General features: G+C 36.1%; 1 protein-coding gene across 3 annotated transcripts; it reads left to right on the top strand.

Moving 5' to 3' along the window:
* The first annotated feature begins 1,930 nt into the window (after window positions 1-1,930).
* kcnj9 (potassium inwardly rectifying channel subfamily J member 9) lies at window positions 1,931-24,303 on the top strand. Of its 3 annotated transcripts, XM_051875385.1 has the most exons (9): window positions 1,931-2,448; window positions 6,796-7,201; window positions 7,520-7,733; window positions 8,937-9,138; window positions 14,261-14,453; window positions 14,607-14,804; window positions 14,887-15,017; window positions 16,949-17,245; window positions 23,915-24,303. In XM_051875385.1, the coding sequence occupies exons 2-8, from the start codon at window positions 6,916-6,918 to the stop codon at window positions 17,222-17,224; spliced, it is 1,500 nt and encodes a 499-aa protein (XP_051731345.1). In that variant the 5' UTR covers window positions 1,931-2,448; window positions 6,796-6,915; the 3' UTR covers window positions 17,225-17,245; window positions 23,915-24,303. The 3 variants fall into 3 exon arrangements, with proteins under 3 accessions (XP_051731345.1, XP_051731339.1, XP_051731354.1); XM_051875379.1 differs by lacking the exon at window positions 23,915-24,303 and having other exon boundaries at window positions 1,933-2,448; window positions 16,949-22,398; XM_051875394.1 differs by lacking the exons at window positions 1,931-2,448; window positions 6,796-7,201; window positions 23,915-24,303 and adding an exon at window positions 7,238-7,411 and having other exon boundaries at window positions 16,949-22,398.
* The last annotated feature ends 404 nt before the right edge of the window (window positions 24,304-24,707 follow it).

Genomic DNA, 24,707 nt, shown 5'->3' with positions numbered 1-24,707 from the left:
GCAAAATATGCAGCAGTATTTCATTCCAAATATAGCCAACATTTTTACTGGCAGCAAACAATCGTATATAGTTTAATAGATTTAAATATATAGTACCTAGTTTTTTGCTGGGCAAACCATACCAGAACAACTAATGGTTTGAGTAAATGTGTGGTTTTGGCACATTGCTTTCACAGGAGCATCTGTTTCTTTTTCTTGCCATTCTGCCTAGATTAGTATAACTGTCATTGTTCTTGTCCCGGCTGTGAGCTGTAGTTTTTTCTCATGTTTATTTAGGTATCTGTTCAGTTCACTGAAGGCAAGCCTGCTGTCTTCAGTGGTGTGTTTGATGATCATAACACAGATCTTAGTTATATCTAATTACTTCCTTATAAGGAAGTTTTATTTTTAGCTAACAAAATGTATTGATGCTTACAACACTGCAAGTTAATTTGAGTATCTTTCCTGTGCATAATTTTGTCTTCAGCACACGTGTTATATGTAGAAATTCCAACAGGTTGTTTAGAAGGAATTTTTTTTTTTGTAGGAGTGAGACAGAAGAGTCACTGTTCAAAACTGCTACTGACATGGACGAAGAGTTGCTGAACAAAACTCCCAACAGCAAGAAAAAAAAGAGAGGTATTTTCACTTGTCCTACATTCAGCCCTGTCTGGAAACATCAAGATGCACAAAGGAGACATTCTCATCTCATCTGGCCTTTCCTATGACAGGCTCACAAATGTACACTACAGTTTTAAATTCACCTGTTATATGGGTATCATTAAAACAGAGATGGCTTAACCAAATTTGCATTTACAAGATGTTTCCCAACTAATGACAGCTTACAGAAGTCTAATTGCACAGTTGAAACTACCCAAGAGTCTGGCATATAGGCGACATGGTGACAGAGGAGTTGTATTTTTAGAAGCTCTTGAATTCTTAGGACAGAACCTGCAGCATGTGATGAAGTATCATTGTCTCTTAACCATCAGGCGTATGCCATTATATGATGTATTAACTTCACTTGCAAAAAAGTACCATGGAATTACCATGTACCTATGACTGTCCTTATTAGTGTATGCATTGTCACATACATGTTTGTATGTGACAATACTGATACACATTAGCCCACTTTAGTACACTATCACTATATATAAACTACATACTCACATTGTATATTATATAGTATTTTATTGCCTTTAATTTATTTATTTATTATGTTACAGTTGACAGTTGTGTTTTCAGAAGAGATTAAGCATCCTGCCAGCAGAGGGCAGGATATATTACCTTATATTATGTGTGTGTATTATATTTATATATTTTATTTATTTATACATTTATAAAAGAGAAGATTAATATATATATATGTATATATATATATATAGGATGTTAAAAATATTAAATAACAGTGCTTGTAAGTTAAAATATGTTTTAAGGATGCAACTTCATTATATAATTTCATATATAGAGAGAGAGAGAGAGAGAGAGAGAGAGAGAGTGAAATTGCAAAATTGCATCCTTAAAACCCATTTTAACTTACAAGCAGTTATTTAATATTTTATAACATCCAAAAAATACATAAAGCTTCACACTTTAAAATGATAAATGCATTATCATATTGCTTAATAAGGTGGGTTACATTTTTCTCTTGTATCATTTTTCTCATGATATTATAATTATTATAATTATATTAATTATATTGTGTTAATACAATATAATATCATATATCATATATAATTAGATTATTTACTAATAAAATATAATACATTTGATTACATTAATAATTTAAGAAAGAAAAATACATATTAAATATATCAAATATTGTATATAGTATATTTAAAGTAGCCTAATAAATCATTATGGTGGCACATGTTTTACAATTTCTGTGAGATATTTTTTATGACTCTGACTCTCCACCACCTCCCCCCTTCTCCATCCCAGCTCTAATTGACCAATTCTCCACGCTTTGTGCCTCTTCCCCCCTTCTCTCTCTCTCTCTCTCTCTCTCACACACACACACACACACGAACACCTGCGCAGAGCCGGTGAATCACGCCGACGCCGCTTCGCTTCGCTCTCCAATCTCTCATCCATCCTGACAGTCAGATGGCCTCCATTTTAATCAGAAGACTCTCCGCAGTAGAAAGAAGATTCATTGCCATCAACTGCAGCACAGGATTGCGTTTCGTTTAATATTTCACAAGTTCCTTCGCGCTCTGTGTGGATTGGTTGGCTCTCTTTTGTTTCCTGGAGGTGAAATGATGCTCAAGTGATGCTGCGTCGTTGTTCCCACCCGCTGTAGAACAACATCACCAACATCATCAGCAGCATCATCATCAACATCGCCGGTATGAGTCTGATCGAAGAGCCCAACATGAGAGATTTGGACTAACAAACCCGCAGGGCTGTTGAAGATCTCAAGTATTTAAAACGCGGAAGTTAACGTGCTGGAGAAAGCCTCAGTGGCAGGTAGGGTTAGTTGTACGGTACTACGTATACTGGTTGATGTTTATGTGTTGACCAAGACATTTTAGTAGTTAAACGTCAGTAAATGTGCGTACATTATGTGTTTTTTTCCGCTTTGATTCTTGGTTTACGTGACTGCATGATTGCTTGTAAGTATATTGATTGGAACTGAAAATTAAATGTAGCCTACGCTAACAACAAGAAAAACAACAATAGCTATATAAAAAGAAAACATTTATTAAGTAATGAGTTTGAAAGGAATTTAAATGTTATAATCAACTAAATTGGTGTTGTCGTTATTATAAAAATAATATTTTATTTATTAGAGTGGAAATGATTGAAATATAAGTACGTGCTATATACGAGCGAGGGATTGAAAAATAATTAAAATAAAACGTGTAATAATATCACATTTATACTATATCTCCAAGCTTTAAAAATTATAAAAATGTTTAATATACAGTTGGTCTAATTGTTATGCACATACACAAATAGCATTGTCTGGTGGTTTTTAAAATTCAGTTTCAAAAAGCTTTGTGTTTTTGCGTTGATTTATATTCCAGTGCTGCTGTAATAGTCATATAAACAGCAGGCAGTGATCCTGTGGTCTCCCAGACAAACATAGGCCACTGGTTGTGTGTGTTTTGGTGTGCGTGATGAACATGTATGTGTGTAATTGCAGCTTTGTGTCACATCTGACACTCTTTTCTCCCAAAAGACCAAAATTAGAAAACATGACAATCCCACTTTCCATCAGGACTGTGAACAAACCACCCACACAAACAGACCGAAAAACAGAGACAAACACAAATACTCAGATTTACACACTTGTTCCTCTGTTTTACCCACACATTTGTTCTTTAACTATACACTATTAATTATATAGGCCTAGAAAGGTATATATCTGACAAGTTACTGTGCACATACACACACACATCCAGTTTGATGTCATTAGTCATCTGTGCTACCTGCTCCATTCAGTCTAATTCAAGTAGGATTGATTTCTTTGTGTGGGTGTGTGTGTGTGTTTTCGTGCCCTAGCTGAGCCCTGCAAATCCTGAAACATGGCAATCTGAGATATCCAGTCTCTTTTGACAATAATCCGGCTCTGTAACGTTACTAGAGTATTATGTTTTGAACACGAGCACATCTCCATACAGATCCATCAATCCATGAAAGATTCATGAGTCTAAATGTGGCCCAGACCAAGAAGACAGATCATAATCAATCCTCGAGTAGGCGCGATTACTACTGCCAGACTATCAGAGCTAAATATAGCGCCTCACCGGACTTCACACCCTGTGTAAACACAGCAAACGGGATCAGACTCAGTCAGACAGATGTTACCGCTACTGTAGAGATGATGCTGCAGTGAAATATGCCTTTCTAGATGAATCAATAGTGATGTGATATTACATTCTAGATGCAGGATGTTGGATATATGTGCAATGAAAGCAAAAATGCGGTTTTCAGCTCAGGTCATGTCACTCTTAAATGGAGTGCAGCAGGGATGACGTACTTTTGTAGGCCAAAACGCAGAAACGAGTTAGCATTTTAGCACTTCTGGTTCCATCGTCCTGAAGTCGATGTGATTTTTGAATGGGTTTTTGGTTAAATGCCTGAAATAAGGATAACGCAAGCTTAAGATGCTGTCATGTTTTCTTCTATGACATAAAATATATACGTCAGTAATGGGACTATAGAGGCTGTCAGGGACATTGAATGTCATCGCACCTAACAGGTGAACTTGTCTTCTACTCACATTACAGCCTTGTTGTGTTTATAATCGCATACTTGCAAACTATTCTATTCAGAATTTTTTTTGTTTGTTTGTTTTTTAAAGACTGAAGGAGTTGTTGGAAGCTTAATAATGGTGAAGTCAATCAACCTTAGTGAAGTTGAATTATAACCATTTAGCATTTTACTTCTGGCAGTTATATTTAGGCTTCAAAATGCATAAAAGTTGTGTTCATGATGAACAAAATTGGTAAGAATCTTAGACTTTTATTGGTCACAGAGCTTATTTTCTGCAATAATCCAAAACCCAATGGAAAATCCTATTTATTTCTGAGCCAGTAGCTTTGCAAAAATAACTTTTTTCAAACAGGTTTCCTGAACACTCGCCTCATCTGTCGTTTGTCGGGCAAGCAGATATTGCAAAGGTTGAGACTGTTGAGATGGTCAGGAAAACAGAGTTACTATGCTTTGAAAGTGACCACAAAGCCAAAAGCAAAAAGCTTTGTTTAATTTGAAATGCACTATGGGACACTGCATCAGGAAAAATGTTAAAATGCAGAGTTTTGAATTTATAATGTATGTTAAAGGATTAGTTCACTTCAAAATGAAAACCCCAAGCTTGCACTTTGCACTTTCTTCAGCTTCATACTCGTTGGTCCTGTTCACTGTCATTATAAAGCTTGGATGCGTCAGGATATTTATTAATATAACTCCGATTGTGTTCATCAGAAAGAAGAAAGTCATATACACCTAGGATGGCTTGAGGATGGGTAAAGCTTGGACTAATTTTCATTTTAAAGTGAACTAATCCTTTAACACAATATTAGTATGATAAAATCACTTACTAGCATTGTCTTTTAATGTAACATCTAATTTTCTCCTGTCTTGACCATTTCAAGACATTTGAATTCTCAGTGAAAAATACCAGAAGTGGACTGTTTACCACCAGAATCCACCTTGATAAGTAATCCCACTGCTAAAAGGACAATTTAGACAGCTTTATAGCTCATATAGCACACATTTTTATGGAAAAAAAAGAATATTTATTTTCACAAAAAAATCACAGACTGCACATTTATCAACTCTTGCCCATAGACTTCCATTGTAAATGCATTACTGTAAACATAATGGGAAAACAAAAAAGATTGTCTGTGGTAATCAACAGCATCTTTGACATAGATCTTTAAGGATTAGTTCACTTCAGAATTAAAATTTCCTATAATTTACTCACCCCCATGTCATCCAAGATGTTTATGTCTTTCTTTCTTCAGTTGAAAAGAAATTAAGGTTTTTGAGGAAAACATTCCTGGATTTTTCTCCATATAGTGAACTTCAACAGTTACCAACGGGTTGAAGGTCCAAATTGCAGTTTCAGTGCAGCTTCAAAGGGCTCTACACGATCCCAGACGAGTAAAAAGTGTCTTATCCAGCGAAACAATCAGTCATTTTAAAAAAAAATAAAAATGATATACTTTTTAACCACAAATGCTTGTCTCGCACTGCGCCACGCATTACGCAATTGCGTTGGAAAGGTCACGCATGACATAGGTGGACGTACCTTGCAAGTTGATGATTTTGAAGTTTGAGGAGAAAATGAGATACTTTCGCCTACGTAATGCGTGACCTTTCCAATGTGATTACGTAATGCTTGGCACATCACAGAGCAGTGCAAGACGAGCATTTGTGGTTAAAAAGTATATACATTTTTATTTTTTAGAAAATGTCCAAGCGTTTCGCTAGACAAGGCTCCTGTTTCTCATCTGGGATCATGTAGAGCCCTTTGAAGCTGCACTGAAACTGAAGTTTGGACCTTCAACCCGTTGGTAGCCGTTAAAGTCCATTATATGGAGAAAAAATGTTTTTCTCAAAAACCATAATTTCTTTTCGACTGAAGAAAGAAAGACATTAACATCTTGGATGACATGGGGGTGAGTAAATTATCAGGAAATTTTAATTCTGAAGTGAACTAATCCTTTAACTGTTTTTGATCCTCAAACAGTCCATTATTTATACTCGGCTGCATTTCTGGGTGGATTTGTTTTTGTGTGGGCATTAGAGCTTATGTTTTATTGTGGATTAAATGCAAAGCAAAGCGAGCCTAAATCTTCTTGCTTCCTTTATGATCACTTGCTCATAAAAATTTGTTTAGCTGCTTTATAGCTGTTGAACCTGGAGGTTAATTTAAGTCAAGTTAGACATACATATTTAAGTCTGCTTCTTGGTTTTGTGTGTTTTGCTAAGAGCCCTTCTGATAACAGATCGGATGTTTGGCTGTGTATTAAAATGGCCTTCAACAGCATGTTTGATGTGGAAAATGTTTTTTAATAGGTTGAATTGCATGAAGTCATCAATGTAATCTACTTAAGTTAATTTCAGGCAGTTAATTGGATGCTTAATGCATAACGGGGGCAGTGAATGAAAGACTAGGTTCAAATGAACGTTAAGCAACAATCAGCAGTGAAATAAAGCTGTTAACCTCTTGGTGGGAGCAAATTACTTTGAAATCAAGAGAATGTCTTGAAAGAATGTTATAAAACTTTCAGCCCATTTGTAAAACTTAATTAGATGTATTTTGGTTTTATCAGTGTCTGTCTCTCTCTGTCTTTTTTGCAGAAATAAGACAAAGGCACAAATGAAACTCTGCAACTGACTATAAAGAACTGAGAAACATTGTTACCACACACACACACACACACACACACATATTGACTTATTACTTAACACACATACACAATGGCACTGGACAACACCGCCTTCTCCTCGTGCCCCGAATCCCTGTCCCTCCCAGTTCCAGAGAAAGGGGAGGAGCCTGTGGAGGAGGCCCCAAAGGATGCTCCGCCCCCTGATGTACAGAACGCATCTGAGGAGCTGGTAACCACAGAGACGGCCCTGCCCACACAGCCACCATCCAATAACAAAATGTCCTTCCAGGCCAAGATGGCTGCAAGGGAGGCGCAGGCCAATCAACCCATGAAGAAAGTTCAGGGGGGCGGGCAAGAGTGGAGCAAGTTTGGATGGGGTAAGACTCAATCATTTAACTGCTGTAGGAGTGCAGTTGGTGGTTGTCAAAGATTTTGTTCTCCATACATGCATGCTGAAACAGACTGACCTACTCTACAGGAACAGCATGTCAGTGTTCTTCCACTTGTTCATTTAGCCCTTTTTTTTTTACTTTTTGGATGTGCCTCACTCAGTTTTACATTGGATCTCTTTTTAAATATGGATTGCGGTAAGCTGCTCAGTGACAGTGTTTGGTGTTTGCCTACTTTTTTGTGACCTTTTTTTACTCGCAGTCACTTGCTCCAATTTTTCTCTCTTTCTCGCTGTCTCTCTCCAGCACGCAACAGGCGTAAGAGGCAGCGCTATGTGGAGAAAAACGGCCGTTGTAATGTGCAGCACGGTAATATGCGTGAGACGTACCGTTACCTGACTGATATCTTCACAACCCTGGTGGATCTGAACTGGCGCTGCTCTCTGTTTGTCTTTGTCATGGCGTATGCAGTGACCTGGCTCTTCTTTGGAGCAATATGGTACCTCATTGCATACTGCAGGTATGAATAACACACAATGCATATATTATATACCTTTAAACTTTTAAATCCTAAGACTCTTTTATGCAAAATATGAAGCATTTTTAGTAGATATGAGATGCGGAATATATTGGTGACAATTAGTATTGGCCAATATTAGTGTTTTTATTATTATTATTATTATTATTATTAATTATATATTTTTTTTTATTTTTATATTATTATGTTTTATTTTATTTCTTTTTTTATTATTTTATTATTATAATTATTATTATTTCAGCATCTGAAAAGGCTGATATTATTAATAATAATAATGATTTTTTTCTTTGCCAGGTTCCAAAATTAATAAACAGTTATGAAACTTGTGAACATTATAATATATAAAACTTGTGTACATTATAATGTTTTGAAGCATGTAAAATTTGAAAACAACAGACAACATAATGTAGATTTATTATATTGGCCATCATATCAGGTCAGTGTTGTATCATTTTCTTTAATTGAAATAAAGCTGAAATAAAATATAATTGAACTGAACTGAAACTGAACTGAAATAAAAAAGTTGTAGTTGAAGTACTAAAATTACTAAAATAAACACTTAAATTCGAATAGAAATATTAAAAAACTAATAAAAATGACAAAAGCACATAACAAAATGTATTAATCTTTGTTAATGTTCATTTTAACATTTACTAATACATTATTAAAATCTTGTTAACTTTAGTTAATGCACTGTGAACTAACATGAACAAACAATGAACTGCTAGATTTTTATTAATTAATGTTAAAAAGATTAACAAATACAGATTAACAAATGTATTGCTCATGGTTACTTCATGTTAGTTAATACATTAACTAATGTTAACAAATGAACCTTATTGTAAAGTCTTACCAAAATTAATATCATTTTTTATATTGGCAAAAAATAAATTAATTCTTCCCTGAAAAATGCATCTCAATCAAGTGTTTGTATATCAACATTCAGTTTACTGTTCACAGATCCTGCGCATTTGTGTTGTCCACACACTGTCGTGTTCGTCCACACTAGATATGAGCACAAGTAATATGTGTGGGTGGACACTTGAGAACAAGCGCTTCTCCTTGCGCTGGAAGATGCAAGAGCCAATTTACTAAAAGAGACTCTGTGATTTAAAAAAAGCCAAGGACACATTTTTTCACAAAACATCTCCTTCGCTCTCTCTCACTTACTCTTTCTTATGGCAGGGGTGATCTGGATCATTTAGAGGATGCGGCATGGACTCCATGTGTGAATAATGTTAATGGATTCATCTCTGCGTTCCTTTTCTCCATTGAAACGGAGACGACCATTGGCTACGGTTACCGTGTCATCACTGACCAGTGTCCAGTGGGCACCATGTTACTCTTGCTACAAGCCATCCTGGGATCTATGGTCAATGCATTCATGGTAAGAACACACACCAGACATGCACATACGGATGGCACTTTCCACAGATATGATACACTTTTGTGTCCAATTAGTTTTTAAAAATGTTAGTCACCAAAATGTTGTTGTTGTTGTGGAGTCAATGTTTTCTCAATTTTTATACAAATTGTAATGCTGATTCTATTAATCAGGCTAAAATGTTATAAGGAAATTATCAACAAAATATTAATATATACAATACGGTTGTCATTTATATGGAAAAATTGTCATCTTTACCCTTTGTTCAAATTATTATTATTTAAAGATTTTGTATGCATATTGCGTAGCTGTGCTTGGAGTCAATTGTTTTATTTGCGATAACACAATGAAACATGCCAAATTGTGTGAACATGATTTTTGGCCAGGCTGTCATACAAAGAAATTATAAACACATGTAAAAACAAGAGAGAACCAACAAAATATTAATAACTGATTATGTTGTAGTCAGTGTATGCATTTTCCTCTGAGCTTTTTGTTTTTCCATGCATTCTATTTTACCTTAATCAAATTTAGTGTTTTGTTCTTCCCTCAAATTTAGCATTTTTAAAAAATAAAATATCCTCATATTTTGATGGTTTAATCGAACTTGTAGGGTCATTAAAAAAAAAAAAAAAAAAAAAAAAAAAAATATATATATATATATATATATATATATATATGCTTGATGTGGTCTGTGAAAGGAGTATTTTCACTGCACGTGGCTTTCATTTGTTGATCTGTGCTCTACTGAGTTATATCATCCATAACCAAGAGCAAATGAGTCATGCGTTTTGGACCACAGATGTGTGTACCCTCTCCCTCTGTTTCTGTGTCTGTCTTTTCTCCTTTTCTAATTCTGTCTCTTTTGCTAATTTCAACCCCCTTCTCAATCTCTTTTCTGGCCTATTTTCATGTATTTTTGCGGTTGTGATGAGTTCATTTATATCTCTAATGTCCTGGTTTAAATGTTGCCCTCGGGGGCTGTGTTTCACTCACACACACACTTAAACAAAACACACTCTAAATGCCACGTTCTCTAGTGTCTGCATATCTGAACTCAGATTAACAAATTTAACTTTGTTCTCATGTCTCACTTTCTTTTTAATTAGTGAGGTATTTTGCAAGGATGAGCATTACTACAAGATTTGAAAAAAAAAAAAAATAAAATAAAATATATATATATATATATAATTCATCCCCCTCCCTTTATAGTGCTAGATATGAATAATACCTCAAATTGTGTTGTTTGTTGTGCTGTTTTTTTCTAAGTGACCAGGTTTTTACTTGTCACATTATAAAATGGCAAAAAAAATCCCAAAGATTTAGTAACTTTTGACTTTTGTCCATTAAAAAACCATCTAGCATACATTGTAGCTATACCCTAGTAACTAGTGTTGTCAAAAGTACCAACTTCAGTACCAAGTCGGTACTGAAATTGAAAAAATGTAATGCTTTGAGCGCTGTTGAGTGGATTTGTAAACACCTCTGATTGGCCATTGTGTTCACAAGTTCATCAGATATGTCTGTGATTTGCTACAATGATCAACGCTTCAAAAACATGTTGTAAATAGACGTCAATGATGCTCTTCACTGAGCGCTTACACAGATACACATGGGAGCGTTTAAAAACAGGCGTCTATCAGCGGACCGTTCCAATGATAGACGCCTGCTTTCAAATGCTTCAAAACGCTTTCAAATTCATACACTTCCGTGTGCTTTCAAATGCACTCCAGTGTGTTGATCATTGTAGCCAATCACAGAGCGCGTAAACACAATGTACACAGCGTTGTTTACAAATCCGCACTTCTTTTGCACAGACAGACTAAAATTATTAAAAATTGTTCAATTAAAATATTAATATTAGATTAAAAACTTACACCAAATGAAAATTAGAAATGTTGCCTTGGCATGTAACTGAAATAAATTAAGTTGAATCTGAAGTACTAAAATTACTAAAACTTAAATTAAAAGCTACATAGAATTTTTTTAAATATTTTTTTTAAATAAATGCTAAGTAAGGGATAATCCACAGCTAGCTGTGCATTAAAGGGTTAGTTCACCCAAAAATGAAAATTCTGTCTTAAATTAGTCACCCTCATGTCGTTCCACACCAGTAAGACCTTCGTTCATCTTCAGAACACAAATGAAGATATTTGTGATAGAATCCGATGGCTCAGTGGTTCAACCTTAATGTTATGAAGCGACGAGAATACTTTTTGTGCACCAAAAAAAACAAAATAACGACTTTATTCAACAATATCTAGCGATGGGTGATTTCAAAACACTGCTTCATGAAGCTTTGAAGCTTCATGAATCTTTTGTTTCAAATCAGTGGTTCGGAGCACTGCCAAGGTCACGTGAACCATTACATTTTTTTTTTTAAATTTACTGAAATCATGTGACTTTGGCAGTTTGAGATCATTTGATACGTGCTCCGACATATACCCGACATGGCATGAAGAACACAGATAAACCATATATCGTCGCAATCGTGTATTTATTATTTTCAAAAGTGTCAATCTGCATGTTATAGCGATCTCTGGAAGCCTCTGTTAGTTCCTGGAATGTCACATGGTATGCCTGTTCTTCATTAGTGCCATTTGTGGACAAAATGTGCACAGAGCACCCTCAGCCTGCCAGTATGAATTGAAAACAGTTCATCAGAGTATCCAGCACTTAATGATGACAACAATGAGTTTTGGGTAAAAATTGAATAAATATTACTCCTCTGTATAGAAATTTGACATAAACATATGAGAATCCATCAATATTTCTCCAAATGTGCATGCTTTTGAGCTAAAAGCCCTGAGGGATGTTGTTTTGTCAAGTGTTTTTATGACGACCATACAGGAGTTTTTTCTCAACGAATGTGGCTGACGCTCATATTTCAAAGAAAAGGCATCGATTCCGTTTTTCATATTCATAACTCCTGATTCATATTAACAAATAACGGTCACTATAAGATTTTAAGATTAAAACAGAGGTCAAAAATTGAAGCTTGAGTCTTAGATCTTTGCATTTAACATTAGTTTCTTTTTCCTTCAGTGATTCTGCTTGTTAACAGCAGGTGTTTATCACTAATGGTTCTAGGTCTTGTGTTACCAGAGAAATTGCCCAGGGTGCAAACACGTTACTCACAATAACTTCACATTTTGTCCTAGCACTTGTAAACTTTGACTCATAGAGCTTCCGTGTCAGCAGTGCTGTGCAGTCCATTGATCTATAACTGTGATTGTGATGCATAGTGTGGTATGCAAAAACACCCTCATATTCTTGTTGAGAGGGCTCTACCTTCTTAAAGAATGTGGTTACTGAGGGCACAACAGCACGGGCAGTCAGAGAGACTATTTTTTTTGTCTGCTGATGCTCTACCACTGCCGTTCTCCCTCCACTGGCAACTGAAAACAAGGAATTGCAAATGGTGCAATGAACCATTGTATCATCCGGACCTGGGCCAAGAAATGTAAATTCTCTCATCATGTTGTCATTAAAATGGCATTTCCATTTCTTGGAAAGGGCCATGGTCCTTCCTCTGCCTGCTCTTGGTCAAAATATCAGCAACAATCTTCTTAATCTCTTCTAAAAAGGCTTCTACTCTTTTTATTTTTTCCTCACATGTCCTTTTCTTTATTTCACACCTTCATTCTTCCTTAACCTGACACATTCAAATTAAATGGGTTAACGTAACATTTCCTTCAGCATTCAGTATGTACTATATCAGGGCCCTTGGAGTGGGGTGGAGTGGGGTGGGGTGGGGTTGAGGGAATACAGGGTGGCAACAGATATAAAAAATAGGGTGGAAGGGGCACAAAGTTATACAACATTGTACTTGTTATTATTAATTAGTATTATACTATTGTGATTAATAATTATTATTATGTTTCCATCAAACTGGCCCTAATTAGTTTTAATAAAATTTACCAAAACTCACACTATGAAAAATAGTGAATAGTAACCATTGCAAATAGCAAAATGATCAAAACACTATTATGACAAAATAACATAAAAAAATACAAAAACATTACAAAAATATAACAAATATGAAAACATGACAAATATACTGTATTTACCATATTTAACATTTTCTAATTGTATTTAATATTTTCATTTTTAACAAACTGAACATACTGTATACAGCCATTACAACCAGTAATTAAAACTTTTAAAATGTCTTCTAATGTTTATGCTTTTTTCACCATCCCTAATTAGGCTTAATATTTTACATTTTAGGCTCATTTGGAGCACATGTCCTTTATGCTAATGTAATAGCTGCAAGTGTAATTGTTTAGATGAATATTATTTTTATTTGTTCATATCTCTGTGTACTTTGACCCATGTGATAGATGAGAATTCTGCGTTGTGACGACGGCACTAACGTTAGCGGGAAAGTTTAAAATTGTGTGCAAAAAATCCTGCACCCTGTTCAGGCCCTGTTAGTACATACAAATCGTATTACTTTAATTTAACATTTGTAGTTAGTAGTACCTTGATAACTCGATAACTTAGTCTGTTTTGATATTTGATGAAAACTTGATTGAGGATAACTTGATGATGCGGTCTCATGTCTTGTCGAAAATTTTTTTTGCCTATTAAAGCAGCCCCCTCTGTTGGTAAAAATAATTACTGCATGATTGCTCTGGTAGTCCGCAGGCTATATTGATCGGGCTTTTTAACGTGTATTTACAGTTTGTTTTGACTGAAAAAACCTGGACTGTCCCCGGAAAACGGGAACGTCTGGTCACCCTACATTACATCTAACAGTAAATTTGAGCTAATTTAAACAAAGAAGCTTCAGTGCGTCGACGTCTTTGTGAAGGTTAACAGGTTAAATTTCAACACATTGCAAGGGTTCCGCCAGTAGCGGACACTTGAGACGGAGGGAAAATAGCCAGGGAAGGGCATAAAAAAATTGGACTTAAATGCAGCCTAGAACAGTGATTAAACTGACTTGGAACTACCTGTGCATTAAACAGTTTTATTGCAAACCTTCCAGCCAATCAGAATTGAGTATTCAGACAGACCATGATATAATAGTATATAAATAACACAAAAATAACACTGAGCACCACTCGCATCTTCCAAAATGTAAAAACCACATCGTATCTTTCTCTTGTTCTCTCATTAGGTTGGTTGTATGTTTGTGAAGATCTCCCAGCCGAATAAGCGTGCCGAGACGTTGGTGTTCTCTCGTAATGCTGTCATCTCACTGCGGGATGACAAGCTCTGTTTGATGTTCCGCGTTGGGGACTTGAGATCCTCCCACATTGTGGGCGCCAACATGAGAGCCAAACTTATCAAATCCAAACAGACACAAGAGGGTAAGACAGCATTCAACACCCTCACAGGCCTCATCTGCAACATCAGCGTCCTCACATAGACCTAGTTAGTGATGAAGTGGCACCACCTGGTGGTCATATTGTACAATGAGTGTATTAGAATTGTTTTTTGAACTGTTCTCTCTTTATCTTTAGGTGAGTTCATTCCACTGGATCAGACTGATATCAGTGTGGGTTTTGAGACGGGAGATGATCGTCTCTTCCTGGTGTCTCCGTTGGTGATCTCTCACGAGATCGATGTTCGCTCTCCGTTCTGGGACATGTCACATGCTCAGCTGGAGAAAGAGGACTTTGAGATTGTTGTCATCTTGGAGGGGATGGTGGAAGCTACAGGTGCATACACACTAAATATATCATGCAAAATGTGTTGGATTGATTTGTGTTTAGTAATCGATGGATATATTCTGATCTACAGGTATGACCTGTCAGGCACGGAGCTCCTACCTGGCTGAAGAGCTCTTATGGGGTCACAGGTTTAGTCCCATGATGTTGCTAGCCGATGGATTCTTCGACGTGGATTATGGGGCCTTTCACCACACATTTGAGGTATGTGGTGTACATTGAGAACTTCTGATTGGTTAATTGCAGTTCTGTGGTAAAATATTTTTGTATACACTCTGAAAAAATAAAACTTCATTATTGGCATCTATGGTTCCATGAAGAACCTTCACCATCCATGAAACCTTTTTGATACACAAAAGTTTCTTTATAGTGGAAAAAGGTTCCTTAGCAAAACTTGAGGAAAAACTGTACAAATAAAAATCAAATATAAAATCTTCTTTGCACTAAGAAAAAATCAGTAAATTTAAGAACTGATCACTAAACGATTCTTTGGGAAACCCAGAATGGTTCTTCTATGACATTACTATGAAAAACCCTTTGAAAACATCTAAGGTTACGCATGTAACCATGGTTCCCTGAGAAGGAACGAGACACTGCATCCGAAGAGACATTAAGGCGTTCCCCAATGTGTCTTCGGATGCAGTGCGAGTTCCCATTCGAAAGGGAACATCTCAGGTTACGCATGTAACCATGGTTCCCTGAGAAGGAACGAGACACTGCATCCGAAGAGACATTAAGGCGTTCCCCAATGTGTCTGCGGATGCAGTGTCTCGTTCCCCTTCTCAGGGAACCATGGTTACATGCATAACCTGAGACGTTCCCTTTCGAATGGGAACTCACACTACATCCGAAGACACATTGGGGAACGCCTTAATGTCTCTTCGGACGCAGTGTGAATTCCTATTCGAAAGGGAACCCTATTTTTTTAAGAGTGTTGTATTTATTCATAAAAACACAATCACCATGTCTAGGTTTCATCTTAGTTTTCACCTAAATCCCTTACAAAGTTTCCAACTTAATATTATGTATGTAGTTCAAAAGCTCTATAATAATCATCTGTCTGTGCAAGGCCGACCGGCACTTTATTATAGAGCAGAATCAGAGATTTCTTCCACTACTTGAACTTGAAACTATTCTGATTCAAGTTGCTTTAGGTGTTGCTGTAGTTTTGGATGAGTCATGAATGTACATCACTGGAAAAAAATCAAACTACTTACGCAATCACATTCTTATTTTCTGTCCTTCAGCCAAACAGCAAGTATAAAAGCTACAAAAAAGAAAAAAGAAAAGAATTAATATTGTGATAATTAGTTAATATTTATATTTTGTAATATTTTTAGATATTTAGTTAATATATGTGTGTAAACATACAAAATACTTAAATGCATGTAAACGGACAGATGCAATTGAATTTAGCAGGATTTATCTGTTTTAGCTGTCACTCACAGGATGAGGATCTAGTTAAATGACCTTCTATCTCTAGTATTAAGTATATTAAAGCCAGGTGCACACTAAAAGATTTATACTAGTCCTTTACGACTGTTGCTTGTCAGACTGTATGAACATGATCCCCGCTGTACGCCATGTCACACTCTTGGATCTCAGTTGTCATTAATGTCAGACTATACGGCAGTCGAGGCGCGTTAAAAACGGATGCACGCAAGAAGACTCACCTGGGTTTTACATTATCAATCCATGTGGGATTGAAAAGGTGGCTTGCAAACAAAAACAATCTCTATTGTAAATTTTGATCAAAGAAAACTGAAAAAAACAACAAAAAAAACAAAAACAAAGACGAGATGTGTTTGGAGCAAGTGGTGGTTTGTTGTTGTCTCACTAATTGCATCATCAGGTTCTGCGCTCCTATTGGTTTTTGATTTGACGTTTGCCGTAGGACTGCGGGACTGTGCATCAAATCTTCTAACACTGCCAGAATTTCGTCTGAGGTAAAATTTGATCGCCATAGTCATTAATTGGCTGTCGATGAACATGTCAAACTAGCGATCAAAGACTTCAGATTTTGGAAGGAATATTTTAGGATTCACAAAATTTGTCTCAGACGGCCAAATCGTGGCCAAAATTGTACAGTGTGAACCCGGCTTAACTAAAGTTGTTCGTATTCATTATTTTCAAAGGTGGACACACCCTCCTGTTCGGCGAGAGAGCTGGCATTGGCTGCCGCCCGTTTGGATGCTCATCTCTATTGGTCGATCTCCAGTCGGCTTGATGAAGAGAAATGGGAGGATCCTAATGTGACTGAACAGACGGGGAAGTCCACTGATTCAGAATCTATCAGGGAGAGAGACGGGCCAACATTTACTGTTGGCGGAGTTACAAATACCCAGGACCAATCCGTTGTAGGGGAGCAGAACGGCAGTGTCGCCACTGACCAATCAGAGTCTGAGGCTTAAAAGGATGCAAGAATGTAAAAGGTACGGAAATGTTCGAAGAAGTCCAGTTCATGTAAATTTAACTTTAGACTGGATTGTCCAGCGATCCAAGCCTTCTACTCCGAGTTAGATTTTTACATGTATAGTCGCTAATGCCTAGCATAGAATACTTTCCCCAAGGGGGAAATCATAGCGTCTCCTTGCTGTGTTTTCAGTCAGATTTATTCTTAACTTTTGATGTTTCACGACAACATTGCCTTTGAATTCACACAGTAGCTCTGTTTCCAACTCTAGTGAGCTGCCTCGCTGTCTACTGTCTACATAGGCACCTACTTTCTATCATCCTAAGTGAAATGAAACCTGAGAAGGATACATGCAGTGTTGTCATAAAATGTGGCCAAAACAAGACATCTTAAAGGCACAATATGTAAGATTTTTGGATTAAAATATCCAAAAACCACTAAAACAATGTTATATATTTTGTTTAAATGTGTAACCGTAACAAAATTCAAGATCAGGGAAGAAGGCGAATTTTAAATGTAACTTTAATCATAACTTTAATCATAAAATATGCATAAACAACAAAGCGAAACAAGCCCCAGGCTTTCAGCCCCGCTCTGCTTCATACCACGGTAACGTTAATAAAATTTTATTACATTAGCTCAACCATGAACATGATTTCTACCTAAGTCCTGTCGGATTGCTTTCCATTGGCTGTGGAGGTGACTATGACAACTCCCATGATTCCACACTCATTCACGGCATCATCAAGCTACGCCTTTGTTATTGTTTTGAGAAAACGACCTCTAGCGGCAAAACATAGTGTGACTTTAATTGATGTCTTGGTAGACAACTCACTAGGCTTTGGAACTGAGCTAACATGTCTGATTTGTATTAGTACCAATCATTTGGGTAAATTTAACAGTCTTAAACGTTTCCACTGCCTTTCTTTCATAAGTGTTCATCCAGTGCGGTTCTGAGGTACGAGCCGCTACTATTTTTAAAACAATCATTTGCAACAAGCCTGTGCAAGTTGTTTAGAGTCACGTTGGTTAGATTCACATGTACCTGCAAAAGAAGTGAACATGTTACTATGGAGACATTAGTCTGCATTCCAATTTGCAACATCACAGCAGAGTTTAGCGTTAGCTTTTTAAGAGTCAGGCGGTGGTAAATTTAGCACACTCTCATAACTGCCAACAACAGTTTAGCCTGGGAAAGTCATTCGAATTTTATCCGTGTCATTATGCGAGTGGGTCTAGACGATAAATAGATTAAATGGAGATATTGGAAGCTATTAGTCCACTGCATCATTTCACCATCCTAATTAAATCGATGTAGAAATTAACATCGTCCTGTGATTGATCAGCTGTTGCCACCAAATGTGACTGAATACACATTGCTGTTCTTTGTATTTGTTATTTGTTTTATTCATATGTGTCCATAGCAACAAATAACTCTTTGCTCAGTTACTGCTGCAGATGAGATAAGTGAGAGAAAGTGAGAGAGAATTTTTAAAGTGGGCATTAAAGGGAAGAAATTAGTTGGTGAATATTTCAAACACATCAACGGGCCATTTTAACATATGAACTATATTAGATATAGTGCAACAAGGGGCGTCTTCAGTCAGCTGGTTCAAATGTCTTCTCATGCTGGTTTAGACTGGTTTATAGGTGGTCTTTTTGGTGAAGCTTGTTGACCAAGGAAGTCTTGCTGGTAAAGTTACTCAAAAGTTAAGATTTTTAAGTTAGCAATTCTCCATATTTTCTATATGCATACACTCTTAAAGGGATAGTTCACCCTATGATGAAAATTAAGTCATCATTTACTCACCCTGGTGTTGTTCTAATGCAGTATGCCCTTCTTTCTTTTATGGACTTTATATCCCGCTCGTGTTCATCCATATAAAGGCAGTGAATAGCGACCAGCATCAAGCTTTTTAAAAAAGATGCAAAAGTATCACAGAATGATCCCTTGTGACACATGTCGTATATTCCAAGTGTTCTGGCGGTATACAAGTTCAAGTTTCAAGTTTAATTCATTTATGAAGCATATTTAAAACAACCTTGGTTGACCAAAGTGCTGTACAAAATTACCTAGGTCCATCACCAAAATTAAAATAGACATTCACAAGATGTTAAAAGCACAAGAGTGCAAATTTGTCTTCAAATCTTGAAGACAGTGTATTAATTGATTTATGGCAGACCTGTCGTTGCACATAAATGGTATTTAAAGTTGCGTATCATCGGCATAGCAATGACAGGACACACCAAATCGCCTAAATATAGAACCAATGGGTAACATGTACAATTAAAACAGTAATGGTGCCAAAGTTGAACCCACATGTAGCATGCGCTACAGAAGAAGAATGCTCCCCTATATTTACTGAGAATCTTTTTTTGGACAGGAAAGACCGAAACCCGTCAAGTACAGTGCCTCTAACACTGATGCAGCACTCTAAGCGAGACAGCAAGATAGCGTGGTCGACAAAATCAAATACGATAAGGGTTTGTTGAAAACAAACCGAAATTTAATGTATTATTTAACAAAATTCTTGACCTTGGCCATTGGCCTTCTCTGCACGGATGCACGACATGTGCGTTCGTAAGACTCTATTAGCGCCGCATTTCACTCCGTGTTGCCCAGAAAAAGCACAAAAGTTGTCAGACATTAAGATTGACAAAATCGGCACGTGTCGCATGGGATCGTTCTGTGATACTTTTGGATCTTTTTTAAAATCTTGATGCTGGTCGCTATTCACTGCCATTATATGGATGAGCGCAAGTGGGACTTTTTTTTTATTTTTTTATTCTCCTTTTTTGGTCCATAAAAGAAAGAACGGTATACAGTATTAGAACTACACTAGGGTGAGTAAATGATGACTTAAAGGGATAGTTCACCCAAAAATAATAAAATATACGCCAAAAAGGTTCTAATATATATATATATATATATATATATATATATATATATATTTTTTTTTTTTTTTTTTTTTTTTTTTTTGCAGAAATGCTATAAAAAGAACCATTTTTGGCTCTCCAAAGAACCTTTCAGTGAACCATTTTTTTTTCCAGTGTGAAGAACGTTTTATAATCTAAAGAACCTTTTTCGAGTATAAAGAACTTTTTGTGCAATTTTAAAGGTTTCATGGATGTTAAAGGTTCTTCATGGAACCATCGGTGCCAATAAAGAACCTTTATTTTTAAGAGTGTACAACAAACCAGTACAATCAAAATGTACATAACAAAGAAAAGAAAAGAAAAGAAAAAAAGAAACAGTACCTCTTTCTGTTATTCTTAAGGAAGAATGGGAATAATGATATTAATATTAATGAAACAGAAACATCTGCAAATAAACAGGGTTTTTTTACACTCACAGAAACTTATATCTTAACAAAAGAAATAGATTTTTTTTTAAAAAGATAGGAGTTCTACGTCACAAGCTGCTGTTTATATTTTTTCCTGATGGTCTCCTGTCATGTTTTTCATTTAGACACTATGATCAAGTATTTCTAGTTCTCTTAGTTTCCTCTGGGACAATCGTGTTTAATGCTTCGGGTTTGGAACTGTGATCCTCAACCCAACTTAATATTAATCATCAAATGTTGAAGAAATCAGACTGATCCTGGATCAGGTTTCATGTTCTATTTACATACACAGACACTAATTATGCTCAAACCCCCCCTAATTGGCATGTGATGTAGAGCGCACTGTCATGAGCAATGCACTGATGTGTTTATGTAGAGTAATGTGTGTGTGTGTGTGTGTGTGGTGTATATTGACATAGAACAGGCAGGCTGGACCTTTATGTGACAAGTTATTAATGAAAGCTTCCAGTGCATCATTATGAAGATTTCTATTTCAATATACTCCATTCAGAAGATAAAATGTTCAGATTCGTATTTGAATGAATTAAAGGTTCACTCAGTAATATTTTTGTCCTTGTCCTGTTGTCATTGCAGCTCATGTAGATACAGAAGTTCTCAGTTCTCAATGCCCGAGTAGAAATGTTTGCCGTCATATGATTAAATTATTCTGAAAGCATACACTACCGTTTAAAAGTTTGAGGATTTTTTCATGTTTGTGAAAGAAGTCTCTTCTGCTCACCAAGGCTGCATTTATTTAATGAAAAATACAGATAAAAACAGTAATATTGTGAAATATTTTTACAGTTTAAAATAGCTGTTTTCTATTTGAATATTTTTTTAAATGTAATTTATTCCTGTGATGTAAAGCATCATTACTCCAATCTTCAGTGTCACATGATCCTTTAGAAATCATTCTAATATGCCGATTTGCTCCTCAAGAAACATTTCTTATTATTATCAGTGTTGAAAACAGTTGTGCTGCTTAATATTTTTGTGAAAACTGGGATACATTTTTTTCAGGATTTTTGATGAATAGAAAGTTCAAAAGTATTTTTTTGTAACAGTGTAAAAGTCTTTACTGTAATTTTTGGTCAATTTAATGTGTCATTGGTGAACAAAAGTGTAATAGTTTCTTTTTTTAAAAAAGAAAATCTTACTGACCTCAAACTTATCTCAAGACTGAGATAAAGTGAGTAGCATTCAGCTGTGATCATTGTTTTACAGTTTTTAATGAGGGAAAATTACTGAGTGCACCTTTAAATTTGAGTTTGAAACATGCTGAGAGATCATGAATATTATGAATATAAGGGATAGTTCACCCAAAAAATGAAGATTCTGTCATCATTTACTCACCCTCAAGTTGTTCCAAACCTGAATTTCTTTCTTCTGCTGAACACAAAAGAAGATATTTTAAAGAAAATGGTTAACCAAACAGTTGATGGACCCCATTGACTTCCATAGTATTACTATGAAAGTCAATGGGGTCCATTAACTGTTCGATTACCGACAAATATCTTCTTTTGTGTGCAGCAGAAGAAAGAAATTCATACAGGTTTGGAACAACTTGAGGGTGAACTATCATTTTTTCTTTTTTGGGTGAACTATCCCTTTAAATCACTGAGAGAAACTGTGTGTTTTCCCCCAGTGTTCCAGTATGTGCTTTCCTGTATGTGATTTGTAGCTCACTTGAATGTCTTTAGCACATACGATAAGCACAGACACTGCTCTCATGCAGGTTTTCTCCTCTTGCTTTTGCTGCTGTTGACATTTTTAAAATGTATGTTTTTAAGCTTTACTATACGTCATAATAAAACTATATTCAACCTAATGTCTGGTGATTCTGGACATGATTGTGTACGGTTATTTGTTTCTAAGGTTAAGGTGAAGTGTGTAATTTTGGCGCCACTAGTGGCAACAAATGGAATCGCGAGACAGAATTGCTAGATTGTCCCACCCCAAACTCATTTATACTGATACTATTCTATTATATTATGAACTGTGAAGCTAATCAGATAGATTGCAGCATATTTTAGTGCTGTAAGAAAAATTCAACAGTAATCATCAAACTCTTCAGTTCTAATTCTGGATAATTGAATTTATATATTCACCATCACTTCCTCTGTGGGAATCACGGGTACTTCACATGCACCAGTGTGTCCACTTCATCACCCAGTGGGATTATGGGTAAATGTTAAGGTATTGACTGTTCTCTGACCTTCTGACTCTTTCGTCCTCTGCCATCTCCCTTTGTGCTTCGCTGTTGTGTTTCACCATATCCGTTTCCTTTCCCTGTATTTATATCGTACTGATCGTTTAAAAATAGAAATTGCATTGTTCCTTTAAGATGCAAGGTTATTGAATAAAGTCTCCACGACCATGTGTGCATATGACCAGCTCTGCAGTTTAGTTGCCTTGCAAGGCCTGGGAGTTCCACTAGAGGGCAGTGATTACAGTGAGGCTGAGTGTACAGATTCATCATTTCACTATTCTACATAGTAACAGACCTACAGATCTGTATTAAGCCCCAAAGCTCAGTAGGGTTGTCTTTGAAAGGGCTTATATCCAGGCCCACACAGAATCTGCGCCCGCAGCACTCCGCAGAAAGCTCAGCAGAATCGATACGCCCATCGTTCACAAAGTTATACACAATCCTTGACCCTTGTATGCTTGTTTATGAAATATTCTGGGTGATTTGATTGTGCTTTCAGCTATCAGTAAGAATGTATTTATCATTGTAACATGTTTAAATGACAGATTTCCTTTCAAAATCAGCACTATATACAACAAAGAGACTGTTTTATTTTTCCATTACATTTCCCTTGCTCTCTTTTTTGTAGAATACGCTCCTCCTTGCCTTCCCTCTTTATTATAATACTGACATAGTTTTTCATACATGAGCCTTTCAGAAACCCTACAGACTGAGGCCTCGTGCAACATACTCTTGTGGTCTATTTAAATGGTTTGACTACAATCTAGTTGTGTTAAAAAAATGCATACTACAAATTATTATTGTATAACTTTATAAACGTACACTTCAGTATGCACCTACACTAAAAATTAAGTTTCCTGGTTGCCTTAAAATATTGAGTTAATTGAAATTACAAATTTGAGTTCATACAATGAAGGCGATTGATTTAATCAACAGAAACTCAAAATATTATGTTGTCTGAACCACATTAATTATCTAAGTTGATTTGACAAAAGAAAAAATGTTGTGATAACAAATCATGAAAATAATTTATTACAGTGTTACAGTTTTCATGACACCACCTCATATAGGGCATGCTGGGAGGTTTGCATGTGAACAACATCCAGGCCTTTTCTCTCTCTCCCTTCACCTCTAGCATCTCTACGGCGTGTCATTGTGGATAGCGCTCACACCGTGCTGATCTGATCAAGAGCACCGGGAATTCTGGGTCAGTGTTCCATGGTGATGAGGTGTGTGTATATGTGTGTGTTTGTGAGAGTGGGCTGGTCCCTGAGAGAATGTGTATGGCGTTAAGTGCACAAAGCTCAGATGGGCAGCTTCAAAAATCACAGAACTTTGGACTTTTTCTCTGTCCGTCCATGTGGAATATTATATAATCTCATCTGTTTTCTGATAGCAAGTCATTTGCATGCAAAGATGGTCAATTAGACTCTATACCTAATGTACAATTCTGTCTTTCTTGAATGCACTTTAAAAGCATCTGCAAATGCATTAATGTATATACCTATGAATGTAAATAAAGAAATCTTTCCTGTTTTCAGTTGACGATATACTTCTTTGGAGCTAATTAAAGTTCTTGACAATACATTACAGCTTCTTCAGATCTGTGTATTGGCGTTCTAGTACGTAGAGGTTCTTAAAGGGACAGTTCACCCAAAAATGAAAATTCCGTCATCATTTACTCACCCTCATGTCGTTCCAAACTTGTAAGACTTTCGTTCATCTTCAGAACAAAAATGAAAATATTTTTAATGAAATCTGAGAGCTTTCTGTCCCTCCATTGACAGTCTATGCAACTACCACTTTGACGCTTCAAAAAGTTAATCAAGAGATTGTAAAACTGATCCATATGAATTGAATGGTTTATTCCAAATTTAGTCCTCGGTCACTTTATATGATGAACAGATTTAATTGAGGCTTTTATTCAC

Source organism: Ctenopharyngodon idella, chromosome 2 (genome assembly GCF_019924925.1).
Source record: "Ctenopharyngodon idella isolate HZGC_01 chromosome 2, HZGC01, whole genome shotgun sequence".
NCBI lineage: Eukaryota > Metazoa > Chordata > Actinopteri > Cypriniformes > Xenocyprididae > Ctenopharyngodon > Ctenopharyngodon idella.
This window is presented reverse-complemented; position numbering and strand designations above follow the sequence as displayed.